Source organism: Bombina bombina, chromosome 7, assembly GCF_027579735.1.
Source record: "Bombina bombina isolate aBomBom1 chromosome 7, aBomBom1.pri, whole genome shotgun sequence".
In the NCBI taxonomy this organism is placed as follows: domain Eukaryota; kingdom Metazoa; phylum Chordata; class Amphibia; order Anura; family Bombinatoridae; genus Bombina; species Bombina bombina.
In genome coordinates, this window is record NC_069505.1 from 510,810,744 (window position 1) to 510,831,056 (window position 20,313).

At 38.7% G+C, this 20,313-nt stretch overlaps 1 protein-coding gene across 2 annotated transcripts in view; it reads right to left on the reverse strand.

The window, feature by feature from the left end:
- Positions 1 to 211: 211 nt before the first annotated feature.
- Positions 212 to 20,313, reverse strand: part of LOC128666915 (zinc finger protein 501) — an 85,349-nt gene continuing 65,247 nt past the window's right edge. The window contains exon 5 of one of the 2 annotated variants that reach the window (XM_053721731.1): positions 212 to 1,773. In XM_053721731.1, the coding sequence (XP_053577706.1) occupies positions 692 to 1,773 (1,082 nt within the window). In that variant the 3' untranslated portion in view covers positions 212 to 691. Of the gene's footprint in view, positions 1,777 to 20,313 lie in introns of both variants that reach the window. The other variant, XM_053721730.1, reaches the window with a different exon arrangement.

Here is a 20,313-nt window from a genome sequence, read left to right on the forward strand (position 1 = left end):
ATTAGGTGAGGCCACTCAGCCAGTAATTCCAGCTGGTTACATTTTGGGAAAACAGTATTCCACCTGATGCTACAGAAGAGAGAGCCAGGCAGGAAACCCGCTTTGCTCTTTGTTACTTCTAAGGTTCTACTTAACACTTAGACTTCTTCTTTGGATAAGGTGATCAAGAGTGGTCATAAGTAAGATCCCCATAACAAACACCACACTACAATTCAGATTATATATTTTTTATTAGCAGACTTAATACTTTTTTCTTGAATCTGAATCTAACAGGTGAAGTTAATGACACCTTTATGTTATTTAATTATTTCATTTTCTTTTCAGTTTCTTTATTCTGAATTTTTCTTCTACCTGTGGTTTAAATATAAAACAGGAATATTACATTGGTTGAGATCTCACACTTATGTACCAAACTTTGGTATTGGGAGGATAAAGAGTTGACATATTTTTAAAATAGATTCTGTCTATTTTGTCCGCTCCTTTTTACTTGTTTAAAAGTTCATTTTCCTGCCTGAAAGATGAGCTCACATCCAATAAAGAAACAACAAATATTAATTTGCCAGTAAAAAAAAAAAAGTCACTTGTATTCATTTCTTATACTCAAACTATGAAGACCAAAATTTCCCCTGTATTCATTTTCTGTGAAGATTTAATTGCTAAAGAAAACGTTTTGATATTCAGAATATCAAGCTTATTGTAGAACAAAACATTTCATATAATTAAGGTGAGTTTTTTCATGTCTTAGAAGGTCTGATCGTTGAATAAAACTTTTTCGGCAATCTGAACATGAAAATGGTTTAACTCCTGTATGGATTTTCCGATGCTTACCAAGGCTTGATTGCTGGGTAAAACACTTCCCACAATCAGAACAGGAATATGGTTTTTCTCCTGTATGAACTTTTTCATGTTTAATAAGGCTTGATTGGGAGGCAAAACCTTTCCCACATACAGTACACGAATAAGTTTTCTCTCCTGTATGAATATTCTGATGCGTAATAAGATTTGACTGTCGATTAAAACATTTACCACATGTAGAACAGGTAAAAGGTTTCTCTCCTGTATGAATTTTCTGATGTCTAATAAGGCTTGTTTGCCATGTAAAACATTTTCCACAATCAGGACATAAAAATGGTTTCTCTCCTTTGTGAATTTTCTGATGTGTTGCAAGATTTGATTGGCAGGTAAAACTTTTCCCACATTCAATACATGAAAATGGTTTCACCCCTGCATGAATTTTCTGATGTATAATAAGGCTTGACTGCCAGGTAAAACATTTACCACATTCAGAACATAAAAACGGTCTCTCTCCTTTATGGATTTTCTGATGATTAATAAGATTTGATTGCCAGGTAAAACATTTTCCACATTCAGAACAAGAAAATGGTTTCTTTATACTATGAGTCTTCTGATGTGCAATGAGATTTGATAAGTGGGTAAAACATTTCCCGCATTCTGGGCATGGCAATAATCTCACTTTTGCATCATTTATCTCAGGTTGAAAATGATTTACTCTTGGAGCAAACAGGTCCTCATATGCCGAGCATGTTGATGGTACTAGTTGTGATGTCTTATCATGGATTCCAAAATGATCTAAGCATTTAAACATGTTCTGTTTTGTGTGAAAGATGTCTTTATATCCTTGAATACTGCAGTCACTGTTATTATGCTCTATTTCAGCACAGTTCAAATCGGATTCAGAGACTTTGTTACATACTTTGAACCAGGTGATTGCATCCTCTTGACTTTCAGAAATATTCCAGTAAAGGGATCCATCTGCTGGAAAAAGTATACAATACACTCATTAACATGCCAAATGTATCTAATTTTAAATTAATGTATCTAATACTGTGGCTACTTTAAATAGGCCATACCAACGGAATGAGGCAAAATTATTCTATTCTTCAATTGGTCAAGGGTCCATGTTTACAATACCCTTTGACACTTAATGTGGGTCTTGGCAAATACTGGGTATAAGTCACCATGACAACTAAAAATTCTGAACAGGTGATTAGAAACTTCTATATTTTTGCCTATAGCTTGCATTCGTCTTCACTCTTGAGGCATACTGTAAGAACCAGGTGTATGCTCCTATGTCTCTATATAAAAAACTTGGTAAGTAGAGGTGGTCATTTGGGCACCAACCTAGGACCTAAAGCTTCCTGGGACCTTCCTCCTTTTACATCTCTCTTGTAGTACTCCCTAGCTTAAGTCACTTGCTCATATTTGTCTATTCAATACACAGACAGCACACTCATCCTCACTTGAGTATGGTCCATGAATGATAGTCACCATGCATGGCTAATTGAGCCTGGACTAGCAAGACACCACATACCTGCCAGGTGTGATAGAAAGTTAATCATCTAGTGGGTATTATCACTCGGACCCCCATTAATAGGCTAAAGTAAATCTGTATAGATTTTGGAAAACAATTTTATAAACTTTTGGAACCTAAACAAAATATACAAATAACCACATAAATTAACTTTTAAACACACATTTACATTGTTGTAAACACTGCTGCCAAATGGCTAAGGATACGTGCACGCTACTGAGCTCACCTTGGTTTACTCTTTAAACAAAGTATATCAAGAGAACTAAGCAAAATTGATCATAAAAGTAAACTGGAAAGTTTAATAAAGTTGCATACTCCATCAGAATCAAGAATGTGTAATTTTGACTTTACTGTCCCTTTAACTCTTTTTGTATCCTTTGTTGAAGAAACAACAATGCACTAATGGAAGCTAGCCAAGAACATCTGGTGAGCCAATGACAAGAGGCATATATGTGTAGCCACCAATATTTAAAATATGGTAATTTAAAATATTTTATTTGATAATATTAGCACTCAGAAATTGTATTTATAAGCTTGACTGTCTCTTTAATACGTGCCTGAGCTTTATGGGAATTTCACTTAAGCTGGGTATATTAGTTGTTGACCAAGAACTGAAAATTATTTCATACTACTAACTTCTTGAACTGACTCCTAGATCATAAACAAATGTCTCTGCCTTAAATGACACTAAATACAATAAAACTGCATAATGCACAATAAAAACACAATTTGATATCACTCAGAATTTCAAATGAGCAGATTTTTAGTTGACACGTTTTAAAATCCTTCAATGCCCCCCCCCCATATCATTTGACAGTCATCAGCCAATCACATGCTCATATACTGTATGTATACACGCTAAACTTTGCACATGCTCAGTAGGAGCTGGTGTCTCAGAAAGTGAGCATAGTGCGCAATTTGATGATGGAAGTGAATGAGAAAGATTTATTTTTTTTAAATGACAGGCTTTTTCTGAATCGTGAACGTTCACTTATGACGTTAGTGTCTCTTTAACCCTTTGAGTGCTAAGCCCTTTCCCACCTGGGTGCTAAGCTGATTAAAAAAAAAATGATTTTGTGAAAAGGTTAGGCGATTACCTTTCCAATGGTGGGTCTTGGGGGTCTGTAGCTGCTTAGATGCCTGAGATACGGGCTTCTAAGCAACATGCCCCCTTTCCCTATACTTTGTATTGACAAATTAATAAAGTTGCGTGGTGACATCACGTCATTGCGCGTGACATCACCGCGCAAAACGTGATGCCCCGGCGATGCCTGCCACTCTACAGGCACGATCGCCGGGGTAGGAGCGGGTGGGAGCCCCCAGATCTCCCTCAAGGTGGGAGAGTGCTAGTGATGGCTCTGAGCCATCATTAGCACTAGAGTGGGAAACTCTGTGACGGCTCAGAGCCGTCATTAGCACTCAAAGGGTTAAATAAGCAAATGCGGATGCATGATATGCTTATACACTACTGTGCCAAAAATGACTTATCTGAGCAACAACAGTTTACTTAGACAACCCAATACCAGTCTAAATATAAACAAATGTTAATAAAACAAAGTAACAATTCCTTAATTTTAAACTAGTTTAAGGTGCAGTACTGTGAATCAAGATTGGCTTATTTCTATTTAGAATTTCATTGACTTCTGCTCAGACCTATAACACCTTTGACCATGAGTCCACTATCTAATACAAGCATTTTGTCAAGATTTTTTGTATGTGTTTATGGTTTCAGTGGCATATGTAAATATCCTGTGAATGTCCAGTGCACCTGCATATAAACACCTCACCTGCTCAGCAAGTGGTGACTTGTAAGAAACAAACTTAGTAATTCTTGTTATAATACATGACCTTTCAGCAGGCTCAAGAAAGAGTTTACATTTTCAAGATCCAGAAAGAAGACTTATGGATTGTCTACTACTGAAGTAACAATACTCACTCTTTAGGAGATCTCATTATTATTATAGACCCCAGGAAGGATACCCAGGTCTAAGGAGACTACGAGCTCTTTGGCTGATTTTCCAACAGTGATCACGTAGCAGCAGAAAAACCCTCTATGTGTGTGGTCCATCGCTATGTCAGGGTATTGCTGAATGACATTATATAAGATATATATATATATATACATATACTGTATATGCATTATATAAATAATTAATTTAAATTAAAATATTAACCATGGGTACAAATGTTTTGACATTGTAAAATACAGGTCTTTTTATTAATGAAACTGAACAGACCAGACCTCCTGCTGTTCAGACCACATCTTTAGAATCTTTATTTTCACCCTGTCTCCATAAGATGGGGACCTCAAAGGCATTGCCTTCAAAGAAACTTCCTGCATTGACAATGGGTGATAAAGTTAGCTGATAATGGACCTCCGGTAGTCAGGAGCCCCAATGTCTGAACCTAGAAACAAGCTCTCAGGAAAGGTAAACATTTACAGTTTAGTGTTAAAAAAAAAGACACACTAAACCCAATATACAAGCCCCCAGACTGTGTCTGTGTCAAAGGTAACAAAAGGAAAAGTATCTTAGCATGTGTATTTTGAAAGCATAAGGGTTTGAAGATTTAAAGTTAAACCAATTGTCTATATATGACTTAATATAATAATTACTGATAAATACTGTATGTATATATAAATATATATATATATATATATATATATATATATATATATATACAGTGGATATAAAAAGTCTACACAACCCTGTTAAAATGTCAGGTTTCTGTGATGTAAAAAAATGAGACAAAGATAAATCATTTCAGAACTTTTTCCACCTTTAATGTGACCTATAAACTGTACAACTCAATTGAAAAACAAACTGAAATCTTTTAGGTAGAGGGAAGAAAAAATATAAAACTAAAATAATATGGTTGCATAAGTGTGCACACCCTTAAACTAGTACTTTTTTGAAGCACCTTTTGATTTTATTACAGCACTCAGAATTTTTGGGTATGAGTCTATCAGCATGGCACATTTTGACTTGGCAAGATTTGCCCACTCTTCTTTGCAAAAACACTCAAAATCTGTCAGACTGCGAGGGCATCTCCTGTGCACAGCCCTCTTCAGATCACCCCACAGATTTTCAATCTGATTCAGGTCTGGGCTCTGGCTGGGCCATTCCAAAACTTTAATCTTCTTCTGGTGAAGCCATTCCTTTGTTGATTTGGATGTATGCTTTGGGTCGTTGTCATGCTGAAAGATGAAGTTCCTCTTCATGTTCAGCTTTCTAGCAGAAGCTTGAAGGTTTTGTGCCAATATTGACTGGTATTTGGAACTGTTCATAATTCCCTCTAGCTTAACTAAGGCCCCAGTTCCAGCTGAAGAAAAACAGCCCCAAAGCATTATGCTGCCACCACCATGCTTCACTGTGGGTATGGTGTTCTTTTGGTGATGTACAGTGTTGTTTTTGCGCCAAACATATCTTTTGGAATTATGGCCAAAAAGTTCAACCTTGGTTTCATCAGACCATAACACCTTTTCCCACATGCTTTTGGGAGACTTCAGATGTGTTTTTGCAAAATGTAGCCTGGCTTGGATGTAAGAAAAGGCTTTTGTCTTGCCACTCTAACACATAGCCCAGACATATGAAGAATACGGGAGATTGTCACATGTACCACACAGCCAGTACTTGCCAGATATTCCTGCAGCTTCTTTAATGTTGCTATAGGCCTCTCAGTAGCCTCCCAGACCAGTTTTCTTCTCGTCTTTTCATCAATTTTGGAGGGACATCCAGTTCTTGGTAATGTCACTGTTGTGCCATATTTTCTCCACTTGATGATGACTGTCTTCACTGTGTTCCATGGTATATCTAATGCCTTGGAAATTATTTTGTACCCTTCTCCTGACTGATACCTTTAACAATGAGATCCCTCTGATGCTTTGGAAGCTCTCTGTGGACCATGGCTTTTGCTGTGGGATGCGAGTAAGAAAATTTCAGGAAAGACCAACTAGAGCAGCCAAACTTTATTTGGGGTTAATCAGAGGCACTTTAAATGATGGCAGGTGTATGCTGACTCCTATTTAACATAAATTTTGAATGTGATTGCTTAATTCTGAACACAGCTACATCCCCACTTATGCAACCACATTATTTTAGATTTTTTTGTTTTCTTCCCTCCACCTAAAAGATTTCAGTTTGTTTTTCAATTGAGTTGTACAGTTTATAGGTCACATTAAAGGTGGAAAAAGTTCTGAAATAATTTATCTTTGTCTCATTTTTTTACATCACAGAAACCTGACATTTTAACAGGGGTGTGTAGACATATATACTGTATATATATATATATATATATATATATATATGAGTCATGTTAAATACATCTAAGATGTGTCTGATGCCCAAAATACTGTATTAAATATGAAGTGAAACGAATATATGGCCATACATTTAAAATGTTTGACTGTATTTCTAAATAAAACTTTACATTTATTTTTCTTTGCTTCAAGAATCTGGTGTGAAAATGAGGTTTTTAAAGAAATACATACTAGATAAATTGTCCTATGAAGTATAGCATAGATAGGAGTCCATACTTTTAATTATTAAGGAATGTATTCCTATTAGATTAAGTAAAATAATATAAATATGTATATATCTATGGTGATATTGGTTTCAACAAAACTCTATTGCAGGTATGTATGGAATATAGAGATATGCTCAAAAATGCAATGTAATACCAGGGTATTAAATGCTATGATTCTATGAAGAGCAAATAATTAAGAATATAATGACTTATTAATATGGCTATATGATTAATCACATCAGACTGCTACTTACAGACTATATATATATGATTATAAAATAGTTGATGGAAAAGAGCTATTGGTCCGCGCCAACCAGGCCCCTATAAGCCTAAGGGTGGTGGTACCTAGTTACCACCAAATAAATGCTTATATGAAAAAGGAGGATGATCCCTAAGGCGCCTTACTACGGAGGCAAGGGGGTAGTAATGATATACTTCGGATTGAGTACTTGAACAGTTTATTACAACAATTGGTACAGGTAAATCACATAAAAATAAAACAATATGGTCATGGATCCATGAAACAATAAAAATCAGAAATAAACTTTAAAATAGTTTAAAATAACGTAAAAACGTTTCTTAAAATACTAATGGTCCTACACAGATGTCTAGACCCATGGCGGGGTATAGTGCAATAATAATACAAGTGTATAATAGAGTGGAGATAATGTCCAAAATTGAAAAAGACTCTATTTTGGAATTGTTCGTGCTGCTCCTATAGTAGTCTGAAATGTCTATATCAGTAGAAATGGAGAAATTGAGCGCAGCAGCACAATCAGGATTAGAGTGTAACCGTCAAGTCAAATTTGATGTTTTGAGTGCGACGTGTGGAATAAAAGGTGCAGAACTTGCAAATAATCCAAAAGATGCTGTTGAATTTGTGCTATACAGTTTAGATCAATTCAGTGATGCAAAAAACTAGTGGGTGATGGTGTGCATGGTGCAGACAATAAAAATGCAAAAATAGAATGAAAAAGTTGAAAAAATTAAAAATTAGCGTGAGAAAAAACAACATTCACATATTCTAAGGTGACGATCGTCAAAAAATGTGAAAAAGAATGTGGATTAACACATTAAAAAATGTATATTAGCACAGTAAAAAATGAAAAAACATAATTTATGCTTACCTGATAAATTTATTTCTCTTGTAGTGTAGTCAGTCCACGGGTCATCCATTACTTATGGGATTATATCTCTCCCCAACAGGAAGTTGAATCACCCAAGCAGAGCTGCTATATAGCTCCTCCCCTCACATGTCATATCCAGTCATTCGACCGAAACAAGACGAGAAAGGAGAAACCATAGGGTGCAGTGGTGACTGGAGTTTAATTAAAATTTAGGTCTGCCTTAAAAGACAGGGCGGGCCGTGGACTGACTACACTACAAGAGAAATAAATTTATCAGGTAAGCATAAATTATGTTTTCTCTTGTTAAGTGTAGTCAGTCCACGGGTCATCCATTACTTATGGGATACCAATACCAAAGCTAAAGTACACGGATGATGGGAGGGACAAGGCAGGAACTTTAAACGGAAGGAACCACTGCCTGAAGCACCTTTCTCCCAAAAATAGCCTCCGAAGAAGCAAAAGTGTCAAATTTGTAAAATTTTGAAAAAGTGTGAAGTGAAGACCAAGTTGCAGCCTTGCAAATCTGTTCAACAGAGGCCTCATTTTTAAAGGCCCAGGTGGAAGCCACAGCTCTAGTGGAATGAGCTGTAATTCTTTCAGGAGGCTGCTGTCAAGCAGTCTCATAGGCTAAACGTATTATGCTACGAAGCCAAAAGGAGAGAGAGGTAGCCGAAGCCTTTTGACCTCTCCTCTGTCCCGAGTAAACGACAAACAGGGAAGAAGTTTGACGAAAATCTTTAGTTGCCTGTAAATAGAACTTCAGGGCACGGACTACGTCCAGATTATGCAAAAGTCGTTCCGTCTTTGAAGAAGGGTTAGGACATAATGATGGAACAACAATCTCTTGATTGATATTCCTGTTAGAAACCACCTTATGTAAAAACCCAGGTTTAGAACGCAGAACTACCTTGTCTGAATGGAAAATCAGATAAGGAGAATCACAGTGTAGGGCAGATAACTCAGAGACTCTTCGAGCCGAGGAAATAGCCATCAAAAACAGAACTTTCCAAGATAACAGCTTAATATCAATGGAATGGAGGGGTTCAAACGGAACACCTTGAAGAACTTTAAGAACTAAGTTTAAGCTCCACGGCGGAGCAACAGTCTTAAACACAGGCTTAATCCTAGCCAAAGCCTGACAAAAAGCCTGAACGTCTGGAACATCTGCCAGACGTTTGTGTAACAGAATAGACAGAGCAGAAATCTGTCCCTTTAATGAACTAGCAGATAAACCCTTTTCTAAACCCTCTTGTAGAAAGGACAAAATCCTAGTTGAGCAAAGACCTCCGGATGAAGTTCCCACTCCCCCGGATGAAAAGTCTGACGACTTAGGAAGTCCGCCTCCCAGTTCTCCACGCCTGGGATATAGATCGCCGACAGGTGGCAAGAGTTGGACTCTGCCCAGCGAATTATCTTTGATACTTCCAACATCGCTAGGGAACTCCTGGTTCCCCCTTGATGGTTGATGTAAGCCACAGTCGTGATATTGTCCGACTGAAATCTGATGAACCTCAGTGTTGCCAACTGAGGCCAAGCTAGAAGAGCATTGAATATCGCTCTTAATTCCAGAATATTTATTGGGAGGAGTTTCTCCTCCTGAGTCCACGATCCCTGAGCCTTCAGGGAGTTCCAGACTGAGCCCCAACCTAGAAGGCTGGCATCTGTTGTTACAATCGTCCAATCTGGCCTGCGAAAGGTCATCCCTTTGGACAGATGGAGTCGAGAAAGCCACCAGAGAAGAGAATCCCTGGTCTCTTGATCCAGATTTATTAGAGGGGACAAATCTGAGTAATCCCCATTCCACTGACTGAGCATGCATAATTGCAGCGGTCTGAGATGAAGGCGCGCAAATGGTACTATGTCCATTGCTGCTACCATTAAGCCGATTACTTCCATGCACTGGGCTACTGACGGGTGTGGAATGGAACGAAGGGCACGGCAAGCATTTAGAAGTTTTGATAACCTGGCCTCCGTCAGGTAAATTTTCATCTCTACAGAATCTATAAGAGTCCCTAAGAAGGGAACCCTTGTGAGTGGTAATAGAGAACTCTTTTCCACGTTCACCTTCCACCTATGCGACCTCAGAAATGCCAGAACTATCTCTGTATGAGACTTGGCAGTTTGAAAACTTGACGCTTGTATCAGAATGTCGTCTAGGTACGGAGCCACCGCTATGCCTCGCGGTCTTAGTACCGCCAGAAGTGAGCCCAGAACCTTTGTAAAGATTCTTGGGGCCGTAGCTAACCCGAAGGGAAGAGCTACAAACTGGTAATGCCTGTCTAGGAAGGCAAACCTTAGATACCGATAATGATCCTTGTGAATCGGTATGTGAAGGTAGGCATCCTTTAAGTCCACTGTGGTCATGTACTCACCCTCTTGGATCATGGGTAGGATGGTTCGAATAGTTTCCATTTTGAATGATGGAACTCTTAGGAACTTGTTTAGGATCTTTAAGTCCAAGATTGGTCTGAAGGTTCCCTCTTTCTTGGGAACCACAAACAGATTTGAATAAAATCCTTGCCCTTGTTTCGACCGCAGAACTGGGTGGATCACCCCCATTAATAAGAGGTCTTGTACACAGCGTAGAAACGCCTCTTTCTTTATTTGGTTTGCTGATAACCTTGAAAGATGAAATCTCCCTTGTGGAGGAGAAGCTTTGAAGTCCAGAAGATATCCCTGAGATATGATCTCCAACGCCCAGGGATCCTGGACATCTCTTGCCCAAGCTTGGGCAAAGAGAGAAAGTCTGCCCCCCACTAGATCCGTTTCCGGACAGGGGGGCCTTACTTCATGCTGTCTTAGGGGCAGCAGCAGGTTTTCTGGCCTGCTTGCCCTTGTTCCAAGACTGGTTGCCTTTCCAACCCTGTCTGTAACGAGTAGCAGTCCCTTCCTGTTTTGGGGGCAGAGGAAGTTGATGCTGCTCCTGCCTTGAAATTACGAAAGGCACGAAAATTAGACTGTTTGGCCTTTGATTTGGCCCTGTCCTGAGGAAGGGAGTGACCCTTACCTCCAGTAATGTCAGCAATAATTTCTTTCAAGCCGGGCCCGAATAAGGTTTGCCCTTTGAAAGGAATATTAAGCAATTTAGATTTAGAAGTTACATCTGCTGACCAGGATTTAAGCCATAGCGCTCTGCGCGCCTGGATGGTGAATCCGGAGTTCTTAGCCGTTAGTTTGGTTAAATGCACCACGGCATCCGAAACAAATGCATTAGCTAGCTTAAGGGCTTTAAGCTTGTTCATAATCTCATCCAATGGAGCTGTGCGAATAGCCTCTTCCAGAGACTCAAACCAGAATGCCGCCGCAGCAGTGACGGGCGCAATGCATGCAAGGGGCTGTAATATAAAACCTTGTTGAACAAACATTTTCTTAAGGTAACCTTCTAATTTTTTATCCATTGGATCTGAGAAAGCAAAACTATCCTCCACCGGGATAGTGGTACGCTTGGCTAAAGTAGAAACTGCTCCCTCCACCTTAGGGACCGTCTGCCATAAGTCTCGTGTGGTGGCGTCTATTGGGAACATTTTTCTAAATATCGGAGGAGGGGAAAAAGGCACACCGGGTCTATCCCACTCCTTGCTAATAATCTCTGTAAGCCTTTAAGGTATAGGAAAAACGTCAGTACACACCGGTACCGCATAGTATTTATCCAGCCTACATAATTTCTCTGGGATTGCCACCGTGTCGCAATCATTCAGAGCCGCTAACACCTCCCCTAGCAATACACGGAGGTTCTCAAGCTTAAATTTAAAATTTGAAATTTCTGAATCCGGTCTCTCCGGATCAGATCCGTCACCCACAGAATGAAGCTCTCCGTCCTCATGTTCTGCAAATTGTGACGCAGTATCGGACATGGCTCTCGTGTCATCGGCGCGCTCTGTCCTAAATCCAAAGCTATCGCGCTTGCCTCTTAACTCAGGCAAATTAGATAATACTTCTTTCATAACATTAGCCATATCATGCAAAGTGATTTGTAAGGGCCTTGATGTACTTGGCGCCACAATCTCACGCACCTCCTGAGCGGGAGGCGAAGGTACTGACACGTGAGGAGAGTTAGACAGCATAACTTCCCCCTCGATGTCTGGTGATAATTTCTTTACCGGTAAAGACTGACTTTTATTTAAAGTAACATCAATACAATTGGTACACAAATTTCTATTGGGCTCCACATTGGCTTTTAAACATAATGAACAAGTAGATTCATCTGTATCAGACATGTTTAACAGACTAGCAATGAAGGCTAGCAAGCTTGGAAAAAAACTGTCAGTGAATTAACAAGCAATATGAAAAAACGCAGCAGCGCTTTTAAAAACACAAAAAAACTGTCACAGTTGAAATAACAATGAACTAATTCAGTTATAGCCAACAATTTTAACAATAAATGTATGAATTTAGCAGAGGATTGCACCCACTAGCAAACAGATGATTAACCCCTCAATACCCACAACCGGATAATCAATTTTAGATTTAACGTTTTTCTCACAGTCAAACACACTGTCACAGGTCTGCTGTGACTGATTACCTCCCTCAAAATTGAATTTTGAAGACCCCTGAGCTCTCTGGAGACGTCCTGGATCAAGGAGGAAAAGGCAGGAAGACTGTGCTAGAATTTTATCTGCGCAACAAGGCGCTAAAAAAGGCCCCTCCCACTCATATTACAACAGTGGGAGACCTGTTACAACGGTTTCTATGCAGAAATAAACGTTAGCCATGTGGAAAAAAATCATGTCCAAAAAGATTTATCACCAAAGTACCTCACAAAACGAATAACATGCCAGTAAACGTTTTAAAAACAACTTTTCCAGTGTTATGTAAAGTTATCACTAAGCCTGCTACCAGTCGCTTCTACTGAAGTTAAGGCTTATACATTTATTTCAGTATTAACAGTATTTTCTCAGTCAAATTCTAGTCCCTAGAAAATAACTCAACTGCGCATACATTTAACAGCCTGATACCAGTCGCTACTACTGCATTAAAGGCTGTACTTACATCATATGGGTAACGGCAGTGTTTTCTTAGTCAATTCCATTCCTAGAAAATATTATACTGCACATACCTCATTTGCGGAGGACCCCGCATGCTATTCCCCTTTCTGAAGTTACCCCTCCTCAGAATGCGCGAGAACAGCCAGTGGATCTTAGTTACGTCTGCTAAGATCATAGAAAACGCAGGCAGATCTTCTTCTTCTAAATACTGCCTGAGAGAAAAAACAGCACACTCCGGTGCCATTTTAAAATAACAAACTTTTGATTGAAGAATTAAGTAAAAAACTCCTGTCTCCTCTCACAACCTCCTTTGTTGAGACTTGCAAGAGAATGACTGGGTATGACATGTGAGGGGAGGAGCTATATAGCAGCTCTGCTTGGGTGATCCTCTTGCAACTTCCTGTTGGGGAGAGATATAATCCCATAAGTAATGGATGACCCGTGGACTGACTACACTTAACAAGAGAAATAAGGTTTCTCACAAGTAATGATTGATAGCCAATGGCTATATGGGGTTCTCAAAAGGTGTCTTTTAAAATCCAATAGTGACCTAAAGGGAAAAAAAGAACAACAACATTGCACAATAACGTTTTAACAAAATTGAGAATATTTGTTGTTCCAATATTCTCAATTTTGTTAAAACGTTATTGTGCAATGTTGTTGTTCTTTTTTTCCCTTTAGGTCACTATTGGATTTTAAAGATTTTAAAAGACACCTTTTGAGAACCCCATATAGCCATTGGCTATCAATCATTACTTCATCAATAAACAAATTGAAATCCTGCGATCGTACACACGATCGCAAGATTTCAATGATGGGATCGGGTCAGGGGGCATCCCTGTGAAGCTAAGGCACGCCCTCCAGACCGCGATCACATAATGCATCTTTTAAGTCAATGGTATATATAAATCGACTCTCCTGCAAAGAAAGTATATTGTGAGTTGTTTTTATTTTAAAACTTGGTACTTTCAAAAATTAGTTTAGTGTTTTGAGATCCTAAATAGGCCAAAAAGTACCTTTCTTCTTTGGAACTATGAACAGGTTGGGGTAGAAACCATGATTCTCTTCCACAACAGAAATTAGAACCATCCCAGCTGTTTCCAGGTGTTTTACACAAGCCAACAAGGCTTTGGCCTTTGAGTTATCTAAAGGCATATCAGACACGAGAAATTCTCTTCAAAGAGGTCTTGTTCCCTTGGGAAATGAAGCTTAACACCCAAGCAAATTGAACCAACTACTTACAGGCCTCCTGAAAAAAAGTTACATTTGCCCCAGAATGTCATCTGGCTTATGGTCTGCATCTTCATCCAGACTTAGAGGCTGGACTGGGCTTATTGGATTGGTTGGACATTTACCAGGAAGAGTTGGGCTTGCAAGGGGTCTTGGAAAAATCTGTCCTCTGAGAAGATGTGGAAGATGCCTTTTGATTCTTAGACTGACAAAAAGGAGCAAAAACCTCCAGCAGACCTTAACCCTGCCTTAAAGGGACAGTCAATCTAAAAAATGTTCCAACTTATTTAGATAATGTTGGCAACGATTAGTATTGCAAACATTATCCTAATATGTATAGATATGTAGTGTGAAAGTAAAAATAGTTACTAGTTCATCTCCAGCCGTTTTGAGATTGCCGCCTGAGCCCTCCTACCCCCAAGCGTCATCCTGATTATGTACTGATCTCAAAAATGAAACTACTCGAATCATAGCTTGTTTATTTAACTGCTTTACAAAACCATTGCTTTATTAACCTTGTCTGCATGCTGTCATTTTTAGTTACTTACAGAATTATCCCTCTTCAGCATAAACGGCGCACTGCACATGCGCAAATTGGGGGACCACGCAGGATTGAGTAGTTTCATGGTGGAGATGAGTACATAATCAGGATGACGCATGGGGGTAGGAGGGTTTAGGCGGCCATCTCAAAACGGCCGGAGATGAACTAGTAACTATTTTTACTTTCACACTACATATCTATCCACATTGGGATGTTTGCAGTACTAATTGTTGCAAACATTATCTAAATAGGTTGGAACATTGTTTAGGTTTACTGTCCCTTTAAGTCATTTTAATCTTGTGGCAGGAAAAATCCCTTATCTCCAGCGACCACTGCAATAATTGCATCTAGGCCTGGTCCAAACAAAAAATGGAAGATGTAAGAGTCTGCTTTTAGAAAACATGTCTGCAGACCATGACTTGAGCCATAAGGCTTGTCTAGCTAAAACAGCCATTACAGCACTTTTTGCATTAATCATTTCAGATAGCGCTAAACTTACTCACACGCGGAAAACATGTTTATTAGCCTATTAACCAGAGTAAACCTCTATCTCAACTCAGCAAAATATGTGATAACTTGTTGCAGTCCTCAGCTGACCATTCAGTCTTCCTCTGTCACACACTAGGGCTAGTGTGGACACGTCCATCCTACTGAAGAATTGTGTAGATGGAACAGGACCAGTAGTAGAGGTGTGTAATGCCGGGCACTAAATGACTAGTACGAATTGTGTTGTTTTGTCCTTCCCTGCTATCGTGATGCAGCAATCCGTATTGTTGCCTATAACACCACTTTGCCATTACTTTGAGAAGTACTGGAGCTAAACGGGTGTCAGTTTTGGTGACAGGAAACCACATGGTTCAGAAATAACTGCACACTGTGATACTCGTTTGAGAAGGGGGCCATTTTCCACATTTGTAGCTGTTCATAGAATGTTAACATATTAAATCTGATTGAATGAGGGGAGTGTTCGGAGTCACTGTTAGTTCAGACCTTTTCTAAGGGAGTGCCAGCATTGCACATCGACGAGGGGGATACTTATTGGTACAAATTTAAGCTTGCTATTAACTGGTTTTGGTATATTTTGTTTATTATCATGTTTAATACTTTGTTTTACTTACTATCAGCTCGCTTCCATTGAGCCGTAATTCCGTTTGCATGCGCTCGCAAACCGATAAATATGCTGTTGGAAGCAATTTTGTTTATCGACTGTTTCCAATGGTGCGTTATAACTCAATATCGGCAGCCAGACTCCGGCTGCCGAAAAAATCTTTGCGTCCCATAGAAAGTAATAGAAGTCGTTAATTCGATAAATTATACCAGGTTTCCAATGAAAGCGCAAACCGTTAATACACTGTCGGAGGCTCTCGATACATTGAGAAATATTACACCCAGCTCAACTAGGTGTAAAAGAGGAAAATTGTGGTTTTTGAGACCTATTTTCTATTGAAATTATAAAACTTGTAAATAATGCAAGTGTTTTAATGTAGAAATAAATTGTAATAAGTAATATTTATTGTTGTCTCATGTATAGGAATAGTTGAACTTATATTCTAATAGAAAAATCTGTATATATTTAAATATAATAATATATGCAAGAACATATCTACAGAATTCAAACTAGACCTATGCCTAGGGCAGCAATACATATTACTTATATTTAGGAAGTGGTAAATATAATTATACTAACAAATAGTATTTGATTATTGTTAAAATATGGATAAGTGTATCTTTATTTTTCTTGAGAGGTGATCACAGATAAGGAGCACGGACGTTAAACGTAAATTCTATAGCATAATGTTGGGTTACCTGAGCAACTAATTGATTTTCATGAAATCCGACGTCAGATGGAAGCGTTATCACAACGTTAACTTACAGCTACACGAAAAGAGCGACTGCACGCAATGCGCAAAATATTTCAATGGAATCCTGGTACTAAAATGGAGCTGTAAATGACTTTTAGCTGTCGGCCGCTTCGGTAGCTTACGGCTCCATTTTTAACGGCTCAATGGAAGCAAGCTCTAAGTCTGGTAACTACATTGGCCCTTAAAGGAGACAATGCAGACAGGATGTTGTTTCCACTATTGCCACTTATTTTCTAGATAAAAACCCTGCCCTGAAACAAGTACCAGACCAGACAATTTAGAACATTCATCTGAAAGATATACTAGACAATTAACAACTTGCTTTTCCTGGAAATTATCAATAGCGGGGACTTCTTTAACAACCAGGAAGTATAAGACCATTGTAGAATAAAGAACATAAAAAAAGGATAGGAACATAAAATTTCCTGGATGAAGTCTGTTAGCATAGGATATTTTTAGTATCAGTTTCTTTAGAACTGCAATGTGAATAGACAAGAAAATCCTATGGTTTATTTGGCTATGAGAGGAAATTAAAAGTAATCATAATTGCAGACCTGCTATGAGGTCACCAATTGCCGATATGCACAATTGCATCACATTGTCAAAATTAATCTTTACATTGCATTGACTCAACTGGGGTCCTGATGTTCAGAATGTTTAAGATCTGAGATAATTCTGAACTACTGGTGGGGGCACCATCAGACTGGTGGTGACCGTAGCTTAGCTTGGCAGTATTACACTTTCTACCATCACCAATTGAGAAACAAACTTTACAGAATAATAAATACACAGAGAAAGAGCTCAGTGGGGTTGCCTTCCAACTGAGTTAGCAAACAAATATCCCATCTAGAGCAACCACCATCAATTCAATGACCACTATACTATCTTTAAAGGGACAATGTAATCAAAAATAAACTTTCAGGATTCAGATAGGGCATGCAATTTTAAACAACTTTCCGATTTACTTTTATCATCAATTGTGCTTTGTTCTTTTGGTATTCTTTGTTGAAAGATAAACATATGTAGGCTCATATGCTAATTTCTAAGCCCTTGAAGGCCGCCTCTTATCTCAGGGGATTTTGCCATTTTTTAACAGCTAGACAGCGCTAGGTTATGTGTGCCATATAGATAACATTGTGCTCACGCCCATGTAGTTAGCTAAGAGTCAGCACTGATTGGCTAAAATGCAAGTCTGTCAAAAGAACTAAGATAAGGGGGCAGCCTGAAGAGGCTTAGATACAAGGTAATCACAGAGTATATTAACATAACAATGTTGGTTATGCAAAATTAGGGAATGGGCAATAAAAAGATTATCTATCTTTTAAAAAAAATAATAGACTCTCTGCATGATATCACCACCTGCCCTTTAATAAAATTCATATACAGAGATTCAGACCCTGGATCCAGTGAGGCTTTGATTCTCATCGTTTATGGAGAATGGGGCTGTACAAGGTGATTTGTCAACTAATAAAATGTTCTCTTTAGGAGTCACATGCATAAGGAAAAGCAGGAAGCCATCATCATAAAGGTATAGGAAAGTCAAAATTTAGATACAGCATGTCATCCTAAAAGGGACACGGAAGCCAATATTTTTATGTAATGATTCAGATAGAGCATGCAATTTTAAGCAACTTTCTAATTTACTCCTATTATCAATTTTTCTTCGTTCTCTTGCTATCTTTATTTGAAAAAGAAGGCATCTAAACTAAGAAGTCAGACAATTTTTGGTTTAGAGCCCTGGATAGCACTTGTTATTGGTGGGTGAATTTATCCACCAATCAGCAAGAACAACCCAGGTTGTTCACCAAAAATGGGCTGGCATCTAAACTTACATTCTTGCTTTTCAAATAAAGATACCATGAGAATTAAGACAATTTGATAATGGAAGTAAATTAGAAAGTTGCTTAAAATTGCATGCTCTATCTGAATCACAAAATACAAAAAATTGGGTTCAGTGTCCCTTTAATTCACTTATATTTTCACATTTATTTTGTTGTCTTGGTACTCTTTCTTGAACTATAATAAATACATATCCTACACTACTGATCGATGTGATTGGTGGCTACACACATTTCTCTAATCATTGGTTCACCAGATATGTTCCGCTAACTCCCAGTAGTGCATTGTTGTTTAAAATGGCATGCCCTGTCTGAATCGTGCAAGTTTAATTTTTTACCAGACTGTCCCTTTAAATCACTAAAGTTACGCACAGAAGGAAACTTCTAAAAGTGAGCTCCAAATATTCAGAAAAAAAATCCTGATTATCTGAGAGCCTGATGAGAATGAGGAGCAGAACTCTGATATGTACGAAATAGCGTAAATACATTTAAAGAGATAGTACCTCAATTTTACTGTTCATTTGTAAAAGTGCACAAAAGTGCCTAAAACTGTATGTAGCGTTATCTGGTGATGTAACTATAGCCCCAGGCTATCTGTATTATGTGTACATGTTCCTGCTAATAGCCTGCGGGCTACAGTATGTGAGTGCCTAGTATCTAATTACCTGTCAGCACAAACTAACTGCTTCCAGAACAGTCCATCTTGTGTAGTATGCACTGACACTGGATCTAAGGAAAAAATATTTCAGTGAGGTCAACAGGAGGAGGCTGCAGGACCAGTACCAGTGATACCTATGGCAGGCAAGTGACAAACTCCGGTGGGAGATTTACTTTCTCTGCCAATGTACTCCTTTACACCCCTCTGTCCTATTTCCGGCTCTCTGAGGGGGCTATCGGTTCTCACAACAGTTTGATAACCACTTTTAATCAATGTGTAGATTAGCTCAAGTTTCACATCCTCCTTGAGTCAAAAAAAAGGAAATTTATGCTTACCTGATAAATTTGTTTCTTTTACGATACAATGAGTCCACGGATTTCATGCTTACTTATGGGATATCGCCTCCTGGTCAACAGGAGGAGGCAAAGAACACCACAGCAGAGCTGTATATATAGCTCCTCCCTTCCCTCCCACTCCAGTCATTTGACAGAAGTTAGGAAGAGAAAGGAAAAGCCAAGGTGCAGAGGTGACTGAAGTTTAACAAAATAAAAGACCTGTCATACAAAAACAGGGTGGGCCGTGGACTCATCGTATCGTAAAAGAAACAAATTTATCAGGTAAGCATAAATTTCCTTTTCTTTTACAAGATACGATGAGTCCACGGATTTCATCCTTACTTATGGGATACAATACCAAAGCTATAGGACATGGATGAAAGGGAGGGACAAGACAGGGAACCTAAACGGAAGAAACCACTGCTTCAAGAACTTTTCTCCCAAAAACAGCCTTGGACGAAGCAAAAGTATCAAATTTGGAAAATTTGGAAAAAGTGTGAAGAGAAGACCAAGTTGCAGCTTTGCAAATCTGTTCAACAGAAGCATCATTTTTGAATGCCCATGAGGAAGCCACAGCCCTAGTGGAATGAGCCGTAATTCGATCAGGAGGCTGTTGTCCAGCAGTCTCATATGCAAAACGGATGATGCTCTTCAGCCAAAAAGAAAGAGAGGTAGCCATAGCTTTCTGACCCCTACGCTTCCCAGAAAACACAACAAACAGGGAAGAAGAATGACGAAAATCCTTAGTGGCCTGTAAGTAAAACTTCAAGGCACGGACCACGTCCTAATTATGTAACAATCACTCCTTCTTAGAAGAAGGATTAGGACACAAGGAAGGAACAACAATTTCCTGATTAATATTTTTATTTGAAACAACCAGG